This window comes from Perognathus longimembris, chromosome 16 (assembly GCF_023159225.1).
Source record: "Perognathus longimembris pacificus isolate PPM17 chromosome 16, ASM2315922v1, whole genome shotgun sequence".
Lineage (NCBI taxonomy): Eukaryota > Metazoa > Chordata > Mammalia > Rodentia > Heteromyidae > Perognathus > Perognathus longimembris.
In genome coordinates this window covers 6,517,727-6,541,424 of record NC_063176.1, presented here as the reverse complement: position 1 = coordinate 6,541,424, position 23,698 = coordinate 6,517,727, and the positions used below count along the sequence as shown (strand labels likewise).

Sequence of the window (23,698 nt, the reverse complement as noted above, 5' to 3'; positions counted from 1 at the left end):
AAAGCATACATGAAAATAAAAAAGTTCTTATTTAAACTTTCAAGAAATGTATAGTCACTATCGAAAAAAAAGTTTGTTAAGGAATGAAGACAATATTTCAAAGAACTCCTTATCCATTTAGTTACAGTAATGTGTTTTTATTTTGTTTTAACACCGATATTATGACATTTTTAATATCTACAATGTGAAATGAAGTAGGATTTGTCTCTTATGCCTCTGATTAAAATATTTTATAAATGTATTTTTAAAGCAATGACTTTCTATGCAGAATTGGTAAGTGAACAAAGTATTTAATGTCTCCAATTTCAAAATATTAACCTCCTTTTTCCTTGCCACTTGAAATCTTTCAAAGAAGTAATGAAACATATCAACACACCAAAATTGTCAAAATTGTGAATGAGTGAAATAATATGATTTTTTTGAATTTAAGAATATAAAATATATCTGTTTTGTGTCTAAGGATATTTCAGGTGGATTTATAATGTTATGCTGTAAATACACACAGTCATCAATAGCTTTACAAATAAATGACAACATTGTTTTAAAAATCATTCATATTAAAATCCTAATTACAATGAATTCTACATAGCTTAATTATAAAAAGAAAAAACGAGCACTCTTTGAGAAGTAAATGATAAGGATTTCAAGATACTTGCAATGGCATAACATCAAATCCACAGATAAAAGGGTGTCTAAAATTAAGTATCTGATTTTCATTCAGTTGTAATTCGGAAAAAGTTTCTATCACTCAGCAGTTTTGAGCCAAAGCAGGGAATTTTGGAATGTTAACATTTTTTCCTAGGGTTGCTAAAACAAATAAGTAATACTGGGTGTGAAAATTGAGATCAAAAGTCAAGACTGGACTCTGCAATTACAACTTTCATATTGTAAATTGTATATCATCTTCTAAGAAGTTATTGCTAGCTACTCAGGAGGCTGAAGTTCAGGATTCAAAGTCAGCCCAGATAGAAAAGTTGCTAAAACTCTTATCTCCAATTATTCAGCAAAAAACCAGAAGTACAACTGCAGTATAAGTGCGGGAACATCAGCCTTGATTAAGAAAGGTAATAGACAGTGCCAAGTACCTGAGATCCAGAATCTGGACTGACACACGTAAAGGTAAAGAAATCAATTAATTAATCAATTGTCGGACAGTGGTGTCCTGGTGGAGAATATTACAGAGGAAAGGCAGAACCTCCAAGACTTGCAAAAGCTTTATTTGAATGAAAAGCAGGATCTAGAGCAATGGTTTGAGCTCTTTAATGACTTATTAGTATCTTTTCACAAAATACCTCAATTTACCACATGATAGTTCCACAAATTATTTCTTGGAGTTTCTAACAACTAGTGAATGTATGAGGAACAATTTTTAAAGTGTATATAACACATCATAGTATGTGAAAACCAACCATATGTATATTCAAGAATGACCTTTCAAGACATGAAAAACAACAAGTTTCTAATATCCAAAATGTGAAAAATGATCTGTTCTACAACTATAAATATCTGTAGTCTTAAATGACAAATATATAACCTTAAATATAAAGATGGATAGTCGTAAGTGATGTGATGAGGATGATCATGTTGATGATGATGATAGTTTTTCTTGAAAATGATTCCTGTGGCTATTGTTGTATATATACCACTGTATATACAAAATTAAGTGATCAGAGTTCTGATATTCCAGCTATTCTGCAAGTCTTTCAATAAATACTTGATATTTTATTGAGAATTAAGGATATTTTTGGTGGAGTAATTTTCTGCACACACAAAAACACACATAAAACACATTCCTTTTCTTTTCAATTCTTGACATTATTTGAAAAAAGATATTAGAGAAAGTTTAATTTGTTCATGGTATGTTTGCAATTAAGAAAAAATCTGACTTTCTTTTTTCCAGTTAGACAGTAGAAAAAGAATGCTGATTTTTTTTAAAAATAAGTATTTCACTCTACTTACATTTCATCTTTGCTCATAGGTCCTGACACAAGCTCATACCTGCTCTGGCTCTCATATAAGTAACTTTGAGATGTAATTTAAGGTAGATAAATTTCTTATGCATTTTCAATATTTAATTTGTGTCCATTCTTCAGCGATAATCTGTCTCTTATAAGAACTAAATTTGAGACTAAAGTAGAATAGGCAATACGATGACCAATTTTAGTGCTGTATACTATAGGAAAATCTCACCATGTGAAACCATTAGTGTGTAAGTTAGCCTTTCTTAGATTTCAGGTTTCGTATTTGTCACTGAAGCCCCATGCTCAGCATAATTTATCAAGTAGCTGAAATTAAATCAAATTAAATTAAATAATTAGAAAAAAATCTGAACTTGTGCATTAAATTCAAAGCATTTTCTAACAAAAATTCAAGTGATTGAGGAAAGGAATGGAGTTTCATCAGTCTTTTTCATCTGCTTGTTTTCAGAAGTCACTGGTGTTGTTACATGTTCTCTTATGGGCACTTTTACTCATTCACACATACATATTTTGTATTTACAGAAGTAACTCATGTCTAGAGCACACTAGTAACAACTTAAAATGTTACTATGAAAATCTATAATCTTCTCAAGTGCATTATAGCATCTTTCAAAATTTGACTCTGCATGAAAACTCCATCATGAGCTCAAGGACTTAAACACTGATCTATAAAGCAATTCCTAGAGTTTTTCCCTCTTTGTAGCCCACTCTTACACAGAAGTCCTTCTAATGCTATGAATACTAATCTCTGGTTCTCTGTATCAGTGCATATTGTTCTATTCCCAATTCTTTAAATTATACTTAAAAATTTATAAGTGATTAAGATTTGTCCATTTGGACCCTGATACCAGAGATGGACATATTTTATCTTCGTGCTATCAAAATAGTATCACTTCAAATAACTGGAATAACTCAAGTTTAATAAAATTAAGCCATCAAAAAACCATACCTGATTTTGTAAACCAATGTCATGGCTACCCACATGACTACGAACACCGACATAGCCAGGACATTAGGGTCATTCTGTGGTTCCGGGAGATGGAAAAGGTGTTTTTTGTTTACCTTGACAGAAGCAGAATTCTACTTCCATGTGCATGGGTTTTATGGGTTTTATAGAGTGGTGAAACAAAATGGCAAAACAAAAACAGTGTATTCATGTGCAACAGATGCTATCACGTACAACAGTTTCTAGTCTGAGTCAGAGCCACAGTGAAAACCTCAGAAGAAAACTGCGAATGCTGGACACAGGGGCTCAAGCTGTCCTTTGAAATAATCCATTGTGAAATCATCCCTTAAAATTCGGCTTTGGGAAAGGGCTTCCTGTGCGCTTTCTCCCCGTGGAGGGGTCACGGGTGCACTCATGGTAACACACACACACACGCATGGAGAGAGGGGACAGATGGGGAGGGTGGTACATGGAGGTGGACATGACACAGGAGTGACAGCCGCAGGGAACACTAACCATATGAGGCTTGGATGGGCAACAGCGCAGAGGGAAGAAGCCCTCCCACAGCCACAATCGCAGCAACTGAAAGGCAAACAAGAGAGCCCAAGATAAGGAAGGATCCCACGCCCTGGCAAGTACAGCTTCACCACACGCTGGTGGAGTCACTCAGGTGTCTGCTTTGCTTTCCCAAAGCAAGAGCATCTCAAGGCATGCAACCATTTGTGTCTTCCACACTGCCTTTCAAGACTTCAGGAGCACTTCATGGGTTAAGAAAGACAGAGCGACACTACTAAACTGTTACTTTCATTGCACTTAAAAAGAGCAACCAAGAGAAAATATCAGAACCCAAAGTGTTTTCATCGTTTGCAATTAATATATAGATACGGACCAAAATGTCTAAGCCCATCGAGATGTCTCTCTCAGAAATCTCTCAGAACTTAAATTTGGAAGACTTTTTTTCTTTTTTTAAATGGTTCTTTAGAGACACGTTTCATGAGTAGCCTGACAGCTTAACATTAGAAAAGTTTCTTATTCATTCAACTCACTGATTTCTCATGTTAGTAAAATTTTATGCCCGTGAAACCTACAATCACTTTTGGAAGGTCAGCAATTTAACTATTCAGATTTTAAAAATGAAACTCTAAATTTATTCTTTTAGATCCGTAGCTGTATAGAAAAGCAAAATGTATAGAAATTGAGTACAAGTACTTTCACAGTATGGCAATTTCCACCTAATTATGGTAAAAACTGCTAGAAGATGCAAAAAAATTGTTTAAGAAAATGCACTTTGCTGATTGAAACCACACGAATCTATGATAGAATATGACACAGAAGTTATTTAGTGCTTCAATGCACCCATTTTCACTTATTTTTTATGAATAACATTTATAGTGACTTCAAGACACTTGTAATGTGAGCTCACTAACAATATAATATACTAGCAGGTCAGGCATTTGATTAAAATCTGCCTGTTTGAACTTTATATGCTATATATCTGCTGTATTTTTAAAAAAATCAAATTAGGAGAAAATGAAATATCCAATAAATATTTAAATGTGAATGAAGACAGATATGTATTTACAAATCAAATTCTAATGGATCTTTTTCAAAGGAAAAGCAGATATTGATCCATGTGTTTTTAAATTTTCTTTGTTGCACTGGTGATGTTTTAAGTACTGATTTTCTGATGATTTGATTGTCTCTAAAATGGAATTATAATCATCAAAAGAAAAACTACGACATTGATTTTTCAATTTGACTATTTGTGATAGTGTTTTAAAGAACATGCCAAACAATTATTGTCATTGTATTTTCAAGTCACAAGTATATTTGATCAAAATAACGTAATATTCTAAAGATAAGCAAAACATCTATAAAATGCTTTGTTAGATCTCAACATATTCCTATTTACATTTGTTCCAATGATATCTTAATAATTACTAACATTTTTCTTAGGTCTTCTTGCCTACAAGTGTGCACTTTACCTCACAACTCAGATTAGAAGCAGCAAACTAAGCCATGGTATTACTCCAGTTTTAGTGACATAGTTATACTCACTATGCATTAATGATGACTTCTTTTAAAAAGTTAAGGTAGAGTTGAGTTGTGACAAAGACGGTATGGCTTATGAATTTATGATGTTTTATTTGGCCCTTTAAATCTTTTGTCCTTCCTTAAGAATGTCAAGGGCTGGGGATATAGCCTAGTGGCAAGAGTGCCTGCCTCGGATACACGAGGCCCTAGGTTCGATTCCCCAGCACCACATATACAGAAAACGGCCAGAAGCGGCGCTGTGGCTCAAGTGGCAGAGTGCTAGCCTTGAGCAAAAAGAAGCCAGGGACAGTGCTCAGGCCCTGAGTCCAAGGCCCAGGACTGGCCATAAAAAAAAAAAAAAAAGAATGTCAATACCTTGAGATGAAAGGGATTCCTTAATATTTTTGTCTTTATAATTACAATATTATGAATGCCAATGTGTTAAAGTAATTACTGTTAGTAGCACAATTATCTAAACTTATTGATATTTCCCAATACAGAAAGTTCGTGTATCAGTGTTAATTGTATGTCTGAGTTCCAAATATATAAATAATTATTTATATTTGACAATGTTTCCATCTCCCTGTAAAATATAATTGCCCCTCTATGAAAAAGTGTACAGATTATAACCAGAATTGTGCTTAGGGAAGCTACAATTTCACTGAGGATGGCCATTATAGCAATCGTGTCCTACTTGTTCAGTCTTCTATTACTTTAAAAAAGACATTAATGATTTTTAAAATCAGTAAGAACATTTTACTTATTTCTCTTAAAATATAAGCACTGTGTGTTATGAATTAGCATACATAAACACACATACATACCTGTGCATTTCACTGTAACAGCCAAAGGACAAATTTTAAGCCTGAAGGATCTAAATTATTATTATTATTTAAAATTCCACTGCATTTTTCCAATCACATTTAAATTAAAAACTTGATATCAGGTAAAATCAAGTACTTATACTTTTATTTTTTCTGAATCACTATTTTAGACTTTGTACTGATACTTATTTGGACTTATTTTAATGTGGCCTGAATAAATCACCTTATATAACCTGAATAACCTGGTTTGAACTTAAATGGTAAGTTATAAAATTGTGATAATAATAGATCTTATTCTCTTAGGTTTTTGTGAAAATACAGAAGATATGTATTTCACTTTACTAATGTCTAGCATATCATATATATTTTGGAGAAAAATAGAAAAGTATAAATAGAGAGAATAGATCTTCCTCATAAAAAGCATTGATTTTTTCATGATCTATATGACATTAACACACGAAATATTCCATTATATTATAATTAAATAACTAATTGCATGCAGATTAATTCACATAACTATGGAATAGCCAATGTAATTTTAAAATCATTTCCATAAATAACATATTCTAAGGACTTAGGGATAAAAGCATATTGTGCTTATTTAGGGAGTAAAAACAAGTCCTCTTCTTTGAAGATATGAAGTAGAATAATTCCCCCAAATACATCTTGTGCAATAAATACTGTAGAAACTGTTATAGTACCACCACAGCACTAGATGTATTAAAAAGACATTGTTTATACATAAACAAAGATGAGGTAAGCACAGGTTGAAAATGCTTATAAGCATTAGAGATAATTTCGAATCATAAACAAATGTATGCTAGCAATAGCAGTCAGTCTAGTTTCTGTGAGATATGGTTCTGCATAGGTATTTCATTCCCATCATCTTTTAGCATGTAGAATTATAGAGGTAACTGCATGCAGCTGTTAGGACACAGTTATTATCCAAGTTTAAAATAGCTTAGCCTTTGGGGGATTATCATTTTAAGAAGAGACCTTGTTTGTCTCTGTTATAACAATATAGTTTGATTTGTCTTTCGAAAGATGAAATTCTAATAACAGAAGCTTTCCAGATCCAAAGAATTTCCAAATGAAACTTCATTTAAGTCTTACAGAGAGTTGATCTATCTATCTATCTATCTATCTATCTATCTATCTATCTATCTATCTATCTATCTATCTATCTATCTGTCTGTCTGTCTGTCTGTCTGTCTGTCTGTCTGTCTGTCTATATCTATATCTATCTATCTATCTATCTATCTATCTATCTATCTATCTATCTGTCTGTCTATATCTATATCTATCTATCTATCTATCTATCTATCTATCTATCTATCTATCTATCTATCTATCTATCTATGAATGATAAGATAACCTCTCTCCTGGAGAAACTAGGTGATTACACCTCTAGGTAAGAATGCTTCAAGATACTAAACTAAACAAGATTCAGCATGGATGAACGATGTGTTAAATTGCTACGCAAATGTTCATGTATTAGGAAACAATAGGATGCCACTAGGTGTGCGAGAGAAACACGGGAAGAGAATGTTCACAAAAGAAGTACTTTCATTAGGGAGAAAATACTTTCATTTTACTTGAGAATAAAGGAAAGAAGTTGAAAAGAAGGAGAAGGAAGAACAGAAGCAGAACAAAGAGGAGGAGGAGAAAGAGAAAAGGAGAGGAAGAGGAGGGCGGAAGAAGAAGAAGAAGAAGAAGAAGAAGAAGAAGAAGAAGAAGAAGAAGAAGAAGAAGAAGAAGAAGAAGAAGAGGAAAAAGAAGAAGAAGAGGAGGAAAAAGAAGAAGGAGGAGGAGGAGGAAGAAGAAGAAGAAGGAAGAAGAAGAAAGAAGAAGAAGAGAACTACTAAGAGGCAATGTTAGCTCAGTTTAAATGCAACAATAATGTTCACTGGTAGTGGGTGCTGGGGAAAACAGGAAGAGATAGTCCGTTACATGGAACATTTGACAGTAAAACGTAGCATCTCATTTTTAAAAATAAAACAATACGGGATCTGTTCCTGATTTACCATGGTAGAACATAATTTTTCAACCTACAGGTGATTCAAAAGCAGTCCGTAAGCCATTGATTCATGTAAATACTGTGAGTTTTCAGGTATTGCCAGAGGACTGCTCCCTCCAGAAACTCCAAGCCACAGCACCCAAGCTGACAGGCAGTTATGAAGGGAAACAACCAAAGCACTGTGTTGCTAAGCCATGGTGCTTAGTAAATTAGCTCCAGAAAATACATGTTGGATTTAGGATATTTTAATAAAGAACTCTCTTTATCACAAGCTGATGGGCATCGGTGCCTCAAAACCCATCAGAGAGCAAGAAAAGTGACCTCAGACTTTGACATCATTGTGTTGCAAACTTAGAGACAAGCTTTGGGATTTTAGTGAAACTCCGCAGTGCTGGATATATACATTACCCAATATATGCCTTTGAGTAAGCTAGTCATCGATGCAAATGAAATCATAATACCACATAGGGTAGTTTTGAAGGATGACTTAATAATACAGATGAAGCTCTTCACACTACCCAGGGAAAACAGTCAGCACTTGAAAACTTTTTAACTCTTATTTTAGTAAGATCACCTTAGGGCAAAGAGTGTATACGTAGATTGATCGTCTATTTTTTTTCCAATCAAATGTATTTACGGAGCATGTTAAGTCATGAAAATTATGGCATTATACTTGTAATTAGGAAAACATCAGATCACTTTCGTCAGAATGTTGTGTTCATTAGCATGTTGGTAAGATTTTTCAGTTTGCTCTGCAAAATTTTACTGATTTTGCTTCATATTTTAAGCAAATTTACAAAGAGAATTACAATTCATGAAGATTATTGAAGAATATAGTCATTATCATGTATTTTTAAAATTTTAATTATGAAAAAATTTAAATTTGTAGCAAGTTTGTACACACGTACAAAAAGAGGGAAATGTTTACTCATGATTAATGCTACTAACATTAATTGCTTGGTCCACTTAAATTGTCACATGACACAACATAATGCCTATAGCATTGATGTCCTAGCGTCTGGTATTAGCAATTTAGCCTTTGGAACTATATCAAGGCTCATTAATTTTACCATGACCATTATCAAACCGTACTAAGAGAACTTCCCTGTACTACCTTTATGCACTATTTTTTTGATGTTTGTTTTTGGTATTACGGGGATTTAAACTGAGGCCTTGCCTTTACCAGACAGACACTCTACGACACCTCCAGTCTTTTTCTGTAACTTACTTTTGAGATGGGATCTCATTTTTCATTTTGCCTGTACTTGAATTGAGGGTGACATATTGTAGATTTCTTGTCCTAGCTGAGCAGACAGACACAACCATGACCAGGTTTTGTTCTGCTTTGTTTTGCTTTTCTGGTGAGTTGAAACAATTTCCTGACAAAGCCAAGTTAAAGCTCAAGGGATATTTTGTTAAACATGAGAAAATTTTTAAAAAAGGTTAAAATACAGAACGAGCACATAAAACCTCAGTTCTTTATTTACCATATTTCTGACCTAAACAGTGTTAAACTGCTGTGCTTTATGAGAAAAATCAATGCTAATTGCTTATAAAGAATACTCCTGCTCCTCCTTTACTTTCTCCTTTTCTTCCTCCTACTTCCCTCTCCTCCTACTATCTCTATTTTAATATTAGTATCTTACAATAATGCAATCAATAATGCAATGTACAATCTAAAACATTAAGAAAAATGAAGGAAGCAGCAGGTGGGGAGGGATGGGTGACAACGTTGAAAGGAGTGACACTGATAAAGACACATTGCATTCATAAACTGCTTTGGTAGAGGACAACTCCTTTGTACAACTCTATAAAGACAATAATAAAACAAATTCTATGAAGAAAAGGAACATTCAAATCCAATTGGGTGAGGGGAAGAATGTCACATCAACGATATACAGTATGATTTATATGAATAACCCATTATATCCACCTATATGTGATGGCATTTTTATGTGCCAGAACCACACAGCGAGAAAAAAAAAGGGGACCAGTCTTAGGAGAGGATGGCAAAGGCTCAATAGCTATGTGCATATGATCATGTAAAAGGACGCTTACTGAAATGAAATCCAAGAAATGGAAACAAGAGCTTTTTATATTGTACTGCTTGCTGTTCTTTTCTCTTTTCTTCTCTTTTTTTCCTTTCCTTTTTCCCCATTTGGTTTGTTCCATTTTGTCCTGTTTCTGTACCCTTTGCCTTGCCTGCAAGTTTATCTGATTTGGGGAGAGGACAGGAAAGTCCTTAAAGATTAGAAAAAAATATTAAAAATACTTTGTGTATATGCATATGAAAATTAACTTCTTACTTTTCAAAACGGTTTGTATTTAAGAAAGTACAATCAGTGAATGACGTCTGAGGCTACGGTAGAGGAAGCCGCAGAACACCACAGGGGTGCTGTGGCGAACCGGGCCAAGGAGTCCCGGAAAGCTGCAGGCATTGGCAACCACATGGCTTGGGCATCAAGAATCACCTTGACATTCTCTCCTTCGCCTCAAGGTGCAGACCACAGCCATCCTTTCCTATAAAGTGATGTGATTCTTATTCAGATAGAAATAATCATATCAGGGATTCTCATACCAATTCCTCTCACTTTATCCCAACACCCACAATCTACAAAATGACAAACGAATAGCCTCCAGGGCAAACGTGGGACTGAAAAAAATGCCAGCTTCCCTGCAATTTGCTCTCCTTCTCACTCGTTTCCAGTAAATGACCATACAGAGGAAGCCGTACTTTCTAGGATGCCTGGCTGTAGTTTGCTCAGTGTTAATTTTTCCATGCCAATATCTTCCACTCATGGCACACCTAAAGCCCTCCTTCTATGCAGTGTCTGATAGCCTACCTTGGATCCTCTGCCAAATGCAAACGATGTTGGAAGATTCCTTCTTATAGAAATCTCTGTAAAAACATCGTGTGTTTGTTTTCATTTTTGTGGTTCCAATGCACTTCCAGAGAAGAAATGACCCTTGTTAGCTCAGCTAAGGGAAAATACATGCATTCATCTTCTTAATCATATTTTTAGTTTTATTTTGGATCAGTACTAAACATTCTGATCTAGTAGTTTATTTTCTCTTTTTTCCCCCCAGAAGGTTGAGGCCTACAATAAACAAACAGTAACTGTCTCCATTTCCAAAAGCTTAAAGTTACTGTGAAATTCTTTCATTTGAACTTTCCCTCTCACCTAACTATGATCTTTGGCTGATACTTCTTAGAGAAAAGTGTATAATTTTCATCATGGACCTGTTTGTGCTCAGCTATTTTAGTTTTCACCTATTTTAAGAAAATCAAAGGAAAAAATCCAAAAGCAGATAAATCTTCAAATTGTGACGCTACTTTTGGTACCTTAAAAATGCTTATAAATATACAGCTGACAAAAGTATGTTTGTAAAGCACATTTGTTGGCCAGGAACCAGTGGCTCATATCTTTAATCCTAGCTACTCAGGAGGCTGAGGCTGAGATCTAAGATTCATGGTTCAAAGCCAGCTAATAAGGCAGGGAAATCTTTGAAACTGATCTCTAATTACCTACCATAAAAGCCAAGGGTAGAGCCATGGCTCAAGTTTTAGAGCACTAGCCTTAAACACAAAATCTCAGGGATAGTACACAGGTCCTGTTCAACCCTAGGATCAACTCTCTCCTTCCTTCCTTCCTTCCTTCCTTCCTTCCTTCCTTCCTTCCTTCCTTCCTTCCTTCCTTCCTTCCTTCCTTCCTTCCTTCCTTCCTTCCCTCCCTCCCTCCCTCCCTCCCTCCCTTCTCTTCCTTCCTTCCTTCCTTCCTTCCTTCCTTCCTTCCTTCCTTCCTTCCTTCTTTCCTTCCTTCTTCTCTCTTGCTCTCTCTCTCTCTCACACACATAAGCACACACACACAGACCATACAATTTAAACACAATTGTCTGAATGAAAAAACACACTAAGATAATATCAATTAAAAAATATATTTGGGTATGAAATTAGTCAAAGCCATAAGATGATCACATAATTTCTGATTTCTTTAGATTCATCCAAATGATTAAATTAGTTTTCTATAATTGAACTGTCTACCAGCACTAAACACTTATGTAAATAAATCAAATGAACTAGGGTTTCAAGTTAATTGTTTCACTTCTAAATAATAAAAGTAGTTGTGGACATATAATGAACATATTAAAATCTTAAGGTAGTGTGCATTTTCTTACTAGCTTGTTAGAGCTGAATATTATGAGGATGATTTAAAAGGAAGCCAAATGATACATTTTTCTCTCAATCTATTAAAATCCTAGTAAGTTTTGTTTACTATTAGTATTTGCTTGCAATCTTAAAATCACATGGTCTAGTTTTAAGCATGGTATTTGAAGTATGGTATTTCAGAATCATAGACATTGAAATTTATACAATGTCTACTCTTTTAATATTTTATACAAATATGTAACATAGTCATTGAAGTAAGTTATAATTGCTTTGCACACATAATTTTGTATGAATGTATGTGTACATAGAAATTTACATAAATGGATGTACTTATGTTAAACATTTTTATTTAAGATAATATATACTTTCTAACTATACACCTGGTACTGGTGTCAAGTACTGGACAATATTTTAGTACAATTAAAAAAATATGATATTGGCACAAGTTAGATAGGATAGTATTATGGCAATAATAATAGGTCAGAGACAGTCCAAATGGACTATATAGACACTCAGTTAAAATATGCTAGAGGTCGATATCTATGAGTTCCAGGAAGAGTGATAAAAATAATGAATATTTTACACAACTCTGTGTGAAGGATTATTGTAAATCCAAAAGCTCACAAAATTATTTTTTATGCTATACAAATTAAACTCTATGAAAAAGTAACAAAAGCTGGGCTGTTACAATAATATGTTTTTACTATATTAAATATTAAGTTCCCACTAGCCTTAATAGGTTAAAGAACCTATAGACACCACTACAGAATAGATAATAGAGTGAGTCTATAATATAGCTTATATTACAATGGACCTATAAAGCTTGAGAAATATAACTTTAAATGCAGAGCATTCTTGTCCTCCTATTAAATTAGCAAAGAAGCACTTCATTGTAAGACACAAGAAAACTTCATGCTCTGTTGGGAATGCTAATTGAGACAATGATTTATAAAGGTCATTTGTCAATATGGATCAACAATTAAAAAAATGCTCATGTGCACTGACCCTTACTTTGAATTATCTGAATGTGTGCTAAGGATACTAAAGATAGAAATAGTAAATCCAAATTATACACTCCTCCTAAACAGCCACGAAAAGCACATGGGACAAAGGTTAAATATATCGAAATATTAGACCTTAGGATATCAAGCAGGCAGTGCATGTTTGCTTTCCACACCCTGGGAATTTACTGAGGTGCTATCTGGTGGATAGGAAATGAGACAAAGGGTGCAGAGCAGAAGGTCTTTGGGAACAGGATTGTGTCAGGAGAGTACTAAACCATCAGGGGGCTCATGCACTCAGGAGTTCCTTGCCAAATGGCTATTAGGAAGGCCTGCCACCGTGGTAGCAGTAGTTCACTTGGAATATGTTTTGGAAGGTTTTATCTTGTCTCTGACCCTTTATCTGCTTCCTAGAGGCCATGAGGCGAGCCGCTTTCCCCTTTCATGGGCTTCTGGGATGCTCTTCCACTTGGATACTGGCCTCATTATAGGCTCATAGCAACCGAGCCAGTGCACCATTAACTGACACCCCAGAATACTTGAAATAAGATATAAATCATTCTTATTTCAAGTTGTTTTCCTTAAGTATAATATCCTAGGGGCAGGAAAGCTAATTAATGTGTCAGGAAAATAAAGTTATAATATTAAGTAAAGGATAAGGAAATCAAATTTAAATTGTTACATTATATATACATATATACACACACAAAGAGAGAGGTTATATATATATGAGGTGATATACAATATATGTATATTGTATGATATATAGTATATAGTATATTCTGTCTGTGATAAATAAGTGTGTATATGTATACATATATATATTTACCTGATGCTATCTATATGATTAATTTATTTCAATATTTTTGGATTTTTTGGCTGATTTTAATTTAAAAATATAAATACATATATCAGTAAAATACGAACTTGAAAATAATGTGGCCAACTTAGTCATGCTAACTTCGTAAACTATAATGTCACTAGATGACTGGATAAATGACGTGGGAGTAGCAAGATGACCTGGTGACCTCATAAAGCCAATACATTCATTTAAAGATATAGACCTTCAGAAATATGTTGGGACCTAACCAAAGAAGACCAGAGGCAGTAATCAAATGCTAAGTGAATATTGTATTTGGAGTCAACAGAAAACTATGAATGGACAGAGAATTGATTATATCTACTTCAAGAAAAATGGTATATTCAGATGATCCTTGATCAACTTTTAAACTGGGGATGTCAGAACAAGATTTTGTACACCTGTTTTTCAGGAGTGATGCACACAAGTTAATTGTGCTAACTCTTTCCACATATTTAAGAATCTAGAATGATTTCTTTTCCGTTTTGTTTTTTTGAGGGCCTTTAAAAATTCACGATTTGAGAAGAAATACACTGGGCAGTAGGAGATATTTATTATATGTAGGTATTTTCCTACATATGCTTGAGAGTAGAGGGTTGGAAAACTTAATTGAAAATTGTTTGGACTCCAGGACAGCTTTATGCTGGTCCCAAAATTTCCACATTACTAGAGAAATGGTCAGTCTAGCAGACCACTGGGTGCATATTTGAAGTAAGAAGAATAGAAAAATTATGAAAATTGAGATATTGACAGAAAAATAAATCACTAAAAGGTCCTTATTATAAACATGAAAGCATTCCAAATGGACAAATTGGCTTCCCAGACATTTGTAGTCCCAAAATGTTCATGTAATTATGTTCACCATCTCCTATATGTAAATATTGATTTCATGGTGACATAACTGATTAAGAACAATGTCAATTCTGAGAATGTGTGAAAAAATTCAAGTTTGTCTAAAGGGGAAGGCGTAGGAAAGTATTTGACTACATCTGACATTTGTTCATATTTTAAAAACATGTGTATTCAACTCTTTGTATTGTATATAATTGCATGCTACACATGGGTATTTATAACATTTGTCAATATTTTGAAACCAGTATCTATTGACATTAGAGTGAAAACATCAAAATTAAATTTCAATATTAAATAACCAATGTTATTTACTACTTGTTTTCTTTATTGTCAAGATGATGTTCAGAGGAGTTACAGTTACATACTTAAGGTAGTGAATACATACACATTTCTTCTCATACTTGTTATCCCCTTCCTCATTTTTCTCCCTCCTTCCCTCCCCCCATCCCCTCAACCCACCCCTTGCTTTCGTCATTATTTTTTCATCCCCCCCCCCAAAAAAATCCTACCCTTGACATACATTGTCACTCTAATCTACAATGCTTATGGCCTCTATGATTATTAACTGTAAAACAATTTCTTCCAGTTGGGTGATATATACATATATATTTCTTTTCTTTTGCTTAGTGTATCCTGTTCCTTCTTTTTCTCTATTTTTTCCCCTCCTCCCTGCTGTCCTTGAGTTGCTTAGTTTGTTCTCATCAGTATCTATTGCAGCTGTTGGGCCCTTTCTACTGCATCTCCCCCCGCCACTGTGCACATGTATATGCTTTGTGTGAGGTAAAGGGTATAGCCAAGATATGGAAACAACCCAGGTGCCCCACCACAGATGAATGCATCCAAAAAATGTGGTGACTGTACGCAATGGAATTCTGCACAGCAATTAGAAATAATAAAATAATGGCATTCACAGGGAAATGCACAGGTATAGAACAAATCATGTTGAGTGAGACAAGCCTAGAACATAGAGACCAACAGTACATTGTGTCCCTGATATGTGGGGGTTAGAAATAAATAACAAATAGACATGACAAAGAAAGCAGGACCCAAGGTACCAATTCATAGGGAGACCAAAAAAAAAAAAAAAAGGTCAGTCTTGGGAGAAAGGCACCCAAAAGTAAAATACAACACTAATTCATATGTACATAAATTCATATGTACATAAATTAATATCCAGGCTGTAAAGAACTGCAAAGATAAGGAAGCAAAAGACTTCTTAGTAACAAGTGGAATAATTTTTTACAGAAACCTATTAAATTTGCTTCTTAAATAAAAGGAAATGTGCACACTAGTGTTAGAGTAGCACAAAGACTCCTGTGAAGAGCAGGATCTTGCTACTTTAAGTTGTCCCTCACACCGCACTAACTTCCAGTCTATGCCTTGATTTGAGTGACTCCATTTTATCAAAGCAGCTTTATTCCACTTTGAGTATAAACCCTGAAGAAAAAGTACCTACAAACCCTTCTTATGGTAAGCAAAAAATCATCATGTAGCAATCATAAATCAAGAGGAACAGACTGATAAATAACTTACTTGTGCAAATAAAATGTTACCACCTGTGAACTTATGAGATGGAACCAGAAACACATGATCACATGGTTATACAAAATGACATAAGAAAAGCCAGGCCCATGAGTTTATTGAACACTCTATACCAAAGGATCATGCAAGGCTTTCACTTGGTGGCTCACTCCTCTAATCTTAGTCAAGAGACTGAGGTTTTAGGATTGATGTGTGAAGCCAATATGGGCAGAAAATTTGGAATTAATCCAGAGCCAGAAGTGGATCTGTGGTTTGAGTGCTAAAGGGTAAAAGCCTTGAGCACAAAATCTCAGGAACAGCACCCAGGCCCAGAGATCAAGCCCCAGGAGTGGCTAAAATATTAAATAAATAAATAAATAAAAAATAAATAAATAAAAGAGGGAAGCCAAAACTTGGGTGCATCAATGTCCTGTCAAGCTCCTCAGTGTATTCATTCAACGCTCAACAGCTAAAAAGTTCTCCACTATGTGTCTAGGGCTTTAGCTCAGTTTGGTCAAATTCTGCCCCCTACAGGATAATCCTGCCCTCTTGAATTGCCATCTTTCAGGACTTGGTAAACCTGAGTGAGCTCTATACCTGAATCAGTTTACACCTCAATCTAGCTCTGTACTAGAATAGCTCTGTGAATGGTGTTGTGTGAGTGTGCATATGCGTGTGTTTTTGTGTGTGTGTGTGTGTGTGTGTGTGTGTGTGCGTCCCTAATCAGCATACAGTGATTATCTTTACTTCCATATCAGCCCTCTGACCTTCGTTCAGTGTGGCTTCTTGAACTCTTAAAAATCCGTGGTGCCTTTGACCCTTTTCTTAGCTATTCTGTAGTATTTATATATATGTATTTGTGTGATATATATTTACACACAGTATGTAATATATATGCATGACTGTATGTGTGTGTGAGTGTGTGTGTGTGTGTGTGTGTATGATGTGAGATAGGTAAAATAAAGATAGATAGATGGTAGGTATTTAGCCAATGCAATTGGAATAAAGAAATATATGAATGCCAATGCTCTTAGCTACCAACTGAAATCCATAGTATTTGATGAATAGTAAAATCAATAAAATCCACACAGGTTTTAAGTTATTGTTAGTCAATAAATTCTGACATGGAATTAAGTGGGTCTATCTATCTTTCTAGTATAACTACCTCACAAAAATCCTACAACATCAGAGGTGTGAAGTACACTTGGAGGAAGGCAATCAATGGTCCATTTGGAGGAATGATAAAGGTTCTAAGTTTCTTAAAATAGCCTCAGAAAAACAAGAAAATGTTTCCATATGAGTTATTCTTAACCTACTCACCTGATGAGTCTTTGCCTTCCAGGATGGAAACCGGAGTGTGAAATTAAGGTTAAGATAAACCATAACAAGAAAACTCAGTGACCATCCCATCAACAAGAGGGCTAAAGACTTAGAGACTTCTCTAAAGAAGAAATATGAACAGCCAGAGATGCATGAAGAAATGCTCAATATCTTTGGGCATTAAAGAAATGGAAATCAAAACAAGACCGAGATTCTACCTCACCTCAGTTATGGTCATTATCAAGAAATCTAACAACAGACACTGGTGAGGATGCAGCCAAAGGGGAAGACAACTACACCATTGGTGGGAATGCAAACTAGTACAAACACTCTGGAAGAGCAGTATGGAGGTTCCCTAAAAGATTAAACATACAGCCTATGTATGATTTATCAATCCCACTTCTGGGCCAATATCCAAATGTCAACAAGCAAGGCCATACTAAAGTTACCAGCACAACCATGTTCATTGCAGCATTATTTACCATAGACAAGATATGGAACCAACCCACATGTCCCTCAGTAGATGAATGAATCAAGAAGTTATGATATTAGAATTCTATGCCTCCATCAGAAAGAATGACATTGCCCCATTCATAAGGAAATGGAAGGTTGTATTAAGTGAAATAAGATAAATGCAAAGAAAAGGAGGGTGCAGTGTTTCCCTCATATGTAAGATCTAGAATATGTCTATGGTATCCTCAAAAGGGAATCTCAACAACCCAATTTCTTAATATGTAGGTCTATATATAATGAAGTGTCCCAACATGAACTCCAAGATATGGAAACAAGAATTTCTTATTATGTACAGTACATATTTTTTAGTTTATTTTTAATTTTTAGTCATTGTTTCTTTCATCTCTCTGAATATTCTGTACCTTATGTCTGGTATAAAAGTTTATTTGACCAGGGGAAGGAAAAGGGAAGCACAAAAACAGCAGGTCAAAGGACGAACTAACACAACAATGATATTCAACAACATATTGGATATTAACCTTACAAGTTGGGTGGAGGGGATTACAGAGGGGTAAGTGTGAGAAATGAAGGATGGGGTAGGATTGCCTAAAAACAAATGTAATCATTACTTTACTTACATATCTGTAACTCCTCTGCTCATCACCTTTTAAATAAAGACAATAAAAAACCTCAATGGAAGCAAAAATGCAAACAAAAAATATAAAAATAAACTACATTTGTTCCCTTACAATTTGCTATAGTCCCAACGTAAAACACTTTCAGAAAGTTTATATACATTGTAGACTTTTGATAACTTAAAAAAACTAATAATATCACCACTCACAATAAACATACCTTTCTGTATGTGGAGAGATGATCACTCTCAGTGGATGTCAATTCCTACTGAGAGCAAAGGGTTCTCCTCAGAAAATGATTTTACTATGCAAAATTTTCCAGTCAAATCCTAGGTGACTTATACAGTAGAGAGTTATTGTTCGAATAATGATTCGAGGGCTTCAGGCATTCGTCTTCAAAAATTATTCAAATTATCCAATTCTGTACCATTTACCCTCCTTTATTGTTCCATTTTCCTTAGAAATATCAGTGAAAGCTCTACCCTATACTTCTTATTTGTGTGCTAGGCTTCCTGTTTCTTTCAGTATTCCTATTAGCCCTGCCTGACATGTGCCTCTGTTGCAAATATCTTTGAGTGGTAATTGGTTTTGTCCTTCTGAGTTTCTCTATGTTTCCTTTTCTGACCACATCTGAATGACCTCCTAAAAATTACAGAACAACCCCCAACATATTATCATCCATATGTGAAGTCCAACATTAAAACACAAATAGGAAGAAAAGATCAGGTACAACACCAGTAAAGGAACTCTACCATGATAACTACAAACAACTGATGTTATATAACAACTTGCTGTGTATAGTTACAGTACTAGTTGTTACAAGAGTAGAATGATGTGCATAAACTGTTCAAAGCAAATACAGTGTGAATACAGTTCTGTGCTGGAACTTTATTAGCTCACATTGGTCATCCATGTGTCTTTAATTTTATAGATCCACTTCTTTAAAAAAAATCATTTGCTCAAGTCACTAGACATACTGCATGATAGTAAAAGTTTTCTTAAATTGGAACTAAAGACAATTGAATCCAGTGGTTGCTTTCAAAACTCAGTAAAAGGACCATTTCCTCACTAATCTATTTTCTTACACCATCTTTTTCTCTCACCATGTACCCTTGCTCTAGCACACAGTAGGCCCCCAATAATGAATATCAGCCCAGAAAGAGGAACTTATTATGGTCTGTGGAAGACCTGGATATAACCCAAAAGAAAACAAGGGCCATATCCTTATATCTATTTGTATATGTCCTATGAGTCTCTACATACTTTTGTAGCAACACATTTTTCTGTCCGTTTTTGTGCCTATGTCAATGTGTGATTGTACTACAAGACCGAAAACCACTGAATATTTAAACGGAGACATTAAAACTTGTGTTTCCATAGGATATAATGAATAAGGTCATTTAGCTGTGAGATTCAAATATAACAGTAAAAATAGAAAAGAAAAAGGTGACACTAAAGACAAAAATAAAAAATTAGAATATAGTATGCTTTACAGCACTAAAATTGTCACAGCTATTGGCTGCACCTAAAGTCAATCCTTCCACATAGCCTAGCAAAGGTTTTTGGCTATTTGAGACTGAGTTGCCAATTTATTAGAAGCATTTATTTGTTTCTTGGCTCATGCAAGGCCTTTCTGAGAATGTATCTTGAACAAACGTGACTTAGAGCTGGTTTTTTAAAATCAAATGGAAGTCTAAACTTTGTTTCTCAGCAATAATCTAGTAGATAAGGGCAGAACAGGAGCCACTTTTTTCTTACAAAAATGTTCTGCTTTTTGTCATCTCACATTGGTATTGATTCTCATCTTGGAGCTGGGTAACAGGTTCCTGTGTGATTATGGCCTCCAAGAGAAATGGAAAAATTCCCAGAAATCTAGCAGGGTCTTCTGCCAGAGCCCAGCAACTTCTGGCACTTTGGCCTCTTCTCTATTTCAGATGGGGCCCAAATTTATCTAAAAATGGAGCTTTGGGCAAAGGAAGTTTTGGACAGAAAGCACATTTTGTTCTTATAGGGTTTAGGCTTTTGATTTGTCTTTTGCTTTATATTAGGCAACAATCTAAGTGTTGTTTAAATTCTCTACTAAAATAATTTCTATTGTTACCAGTCAATGTGATACTGATTGCCTATTTTCTCTAGTATCATAGTTTTTCTTTGAAATATATGCCTCGTATTATTATCCTGAGGGGCACAGAGATGCTAACAAGTTTGATCTGTGAGAAATTACAGGTGGGATCTTCAATAGTGCTAAGCAATAGATCTAGTAGCCCACAAAAGGCTCAGTTTCCTAGGATGCTTTACTTCCCACTGTGGGCAATTAGTTGCTACACTGCTCTTTTGTCTTCCTGGAATTACTTTGCCCAGATACCCATTTGTCATTCATTAATAAATTATGACCTGCTCTATAATTATTTTTGATTTAGAGCCTTTGAAGAAAAATGCATGTAATCATGAGGAAATAAATTGGATACAACTCTCAGATATTAAATCAATAGACTTGTCTAGAATTATTACAGTTTATCAAGTCACATCTATTGTTAATTTATCAACTATTGATACACTTTTTCAATAAGTCATTTCATTATGCAGCCTGGGCTGGCCACCACAAACTCAAAAATCTGCCTGCCTCGGCCTCCAGAATGCTGGGATTCTAAATGTGTGCCACCATGTCCATCTGAGTTTACTTTTCGTAAGTGTCTTTTCAAAACTTCATGCATATGTAATTGCGAATATTTGTAAAGCATTCTTTTAAAGTAAACTAGTGCTGAATTAAAAGATTTTAATATCATGCACTAGAGAAGCCAACTATTTTTGACATGTTGCTCCTACACTGAAGAGAATAAAAAGAGAAGTACAAATGTTTCTGACATTGTTATTTTAAAAAAGTGCTGCTTGGGAACAGTGTGCCCAATGTGATGTTAGTTAGCATCAGCAGGTACTGATAACAAATAGCTGACAATATAAAATCAGGAAAGTTTCTAGATTTTATGTAATATTTCTTGACAGTATCAAAAATTTTATTATTTAGGGAGGAAAAAACATTTAGGGATTGGCTATCCTATTATGTTTATGTGTGTGTTATCAGCATAACTCTTTTAACTTTCCATACTATAATCTTAGGTTGGGAGGAATGGACACACATATTCAAATGTAGATTATCCACAGTTCATCTTTGGCTCCTCTGTTTATGAGTCAAATTTTTAATTGGATTATGTGGGAGTGACACTGAGTTGTTCATCCCTGAGTAGTTGCTGGTGGACAGAAGATAGAAGATACCAGATTATTAGTGGTCTAAATTGTGGTATTAAATTAAATGCTGAATATACTGTTCCAAGACTTCTGTACAAGGAGAGAATGCTTTGGGTATAATGATTGGAAAGGCTTTATGAGGCAAGAATGATTGGTGTGGGAAAAGTTAAAATATCGAGGAGTAACAAAAATATTGTTCTAAGCAAATGGAGGAGGAGGAAACATGGTCCACAGAGGCCCTCTTTGCTTATTCTTCGATCACTTGCATTCTGTAGAACGGACCCTCGTGTCACCGTCTCCATGACTCCCTTCCACACTGCCACTGTCTTGTAAAGGAATTTCTTCATTTTTGTTTAGTTAGATGTTCAGTGCTCTGTTGAGTGATTCACTCTGTGGAGGTGGTTAGGAATTTTCTATCAGATCCCCTGTCCCATTAGTTCCGAAAATGAATGGTAAGGATGCTGAAGCCCAAGCTCAGTGTCAACACAAAGTCTCCTTTCCTCCTCAGTGAGTCAAACCTTGCATCCTGTTTCGTAGCCTCAAGGAGTCCTCCTTTTTAAGCCTCTTTGCTAGGTCTTCCTCCTCCAAGGCAACATTTAATGTCAAGATGTTCCTGGGCTCTTCCCAATAACTTTGTTTTTTAGCACCTTTCAATACTGGGTTGTGCCAGAGCTTCCTTGAGTCATGAATCTCACATTGCATACCAGATATCATTTTAACACCTAGATTTATCAGTGTGTGAATGTTGTCTTTATCTTTTTAATCTCCTGAAACCGTTCAGCTACAAGTTTTATCATTTTCTTTTGGACTGAAACATTTGCAACTGAATAGATCCAAGTTAAAAAAAAAACCAACATACTGATAATGGCGTAAATATAATTTCAAGCGTCTTGAATATTAGGTTCCTTTCAAGTCTTTGCACTGTCATTTGCCATGTAGTGGGAGCTGTACACGATGTGTGTGTGTTTACATTGCACATACAGAAAGATAGGTATAGTAAATTACTTACGGAGGATTTTAAGATGCACAGAAAATTAGCAGCTTTCATATAATAAGGAATAGTCATGAAACTGGTGACATTTGGTATGTGTGATTTTAGAATAAATACAATTTACCAGGTACAGTAATGGGGGAGAGTATATGTTTTTCATTAACTGTAGTGCCAAGACTTCACTGATATCAAGTTATAAATATCATTTTACTCATATTGCCGATGTTACAAAGTTTTAAATTGCTAATACCATTATTTTTTTTTAGCAGTAGATAACCAGAAACACACATGAAAGTGAAATGATTTCATTTAGTGGGAAAGTTCTATTTTGAAGAGCTCAGGCCTTGAGGGCTGAGTGGACCTCAAGAATCGAGACTATTGCCTATTTTATTTTATTTTTTACTTTATTCCTGGGCGCAAGTAGTGGGAGTAATAGCAAAGATTAAAATGTTTTTTTTTTCTATCATCTTGAATTTTATAGGAGACAGACCAGAAGTGAACAGATGTCTCAGGTTAAAAAAAAAAAAAAGAACACTGGTTTACCAAAGAAGAAATCACAGGTCATCGATTTTTCGCATATAAATGAAAGGATGAGATTGGGAGAAGAGTTTATACAAATAAGTAAAAAGCCAAGAGATTCTTGGAGAAAGGGAACATGTAGGGAAAAGTAAGAGTAAGGATTAGTGATGGATAGATGGAAAACCAAGAAAATATTTTTGTCAGCTCTATAGAAGCGAGGCACTCATAGCTAATGTTTAGAATCCAAGATAATCAGGAGGCTTGTGACCTGAGGATAGAAGTTTGAAGCCAGCCAAGGCAGACAGATCTAAGAGATTTCTATCCACAATTAAC

The 23,698-nt window shown here is 34.9% G+C and overlaps 1 protein-coding gene across 17 annotated transcripts in view; it reads right to left on the bottom strand.

Moving 5' to 3' along the window:
• Epha5 (EPH receptor A5) overlaps positions 1 to 23,698 on the bottom strand; it is a 263,125-nt gene that overhangs the window by 41,065 nt on the left and 198,362 nt on the right. For 9 of the 17 annotated variants that reach the window (XM_048364408.1, XM_048364411.1, XM_048364394.1 and 6 more), the window contains one exon: positions 3,442 to 3,507. The exons of the other annotated variants lie outside the window; for them this stretch is intronic. In XM_048364408.1, the coding sequence (XP_048220365.1) occupies positions 3,442 to 3,507 (66 nt within the window). The remainder of the gene's footprint in view (positions 1 to 3,441; positions 3,508 to 23,698) is intronic. 17 annotated transcript variants of the gene reach the window in all.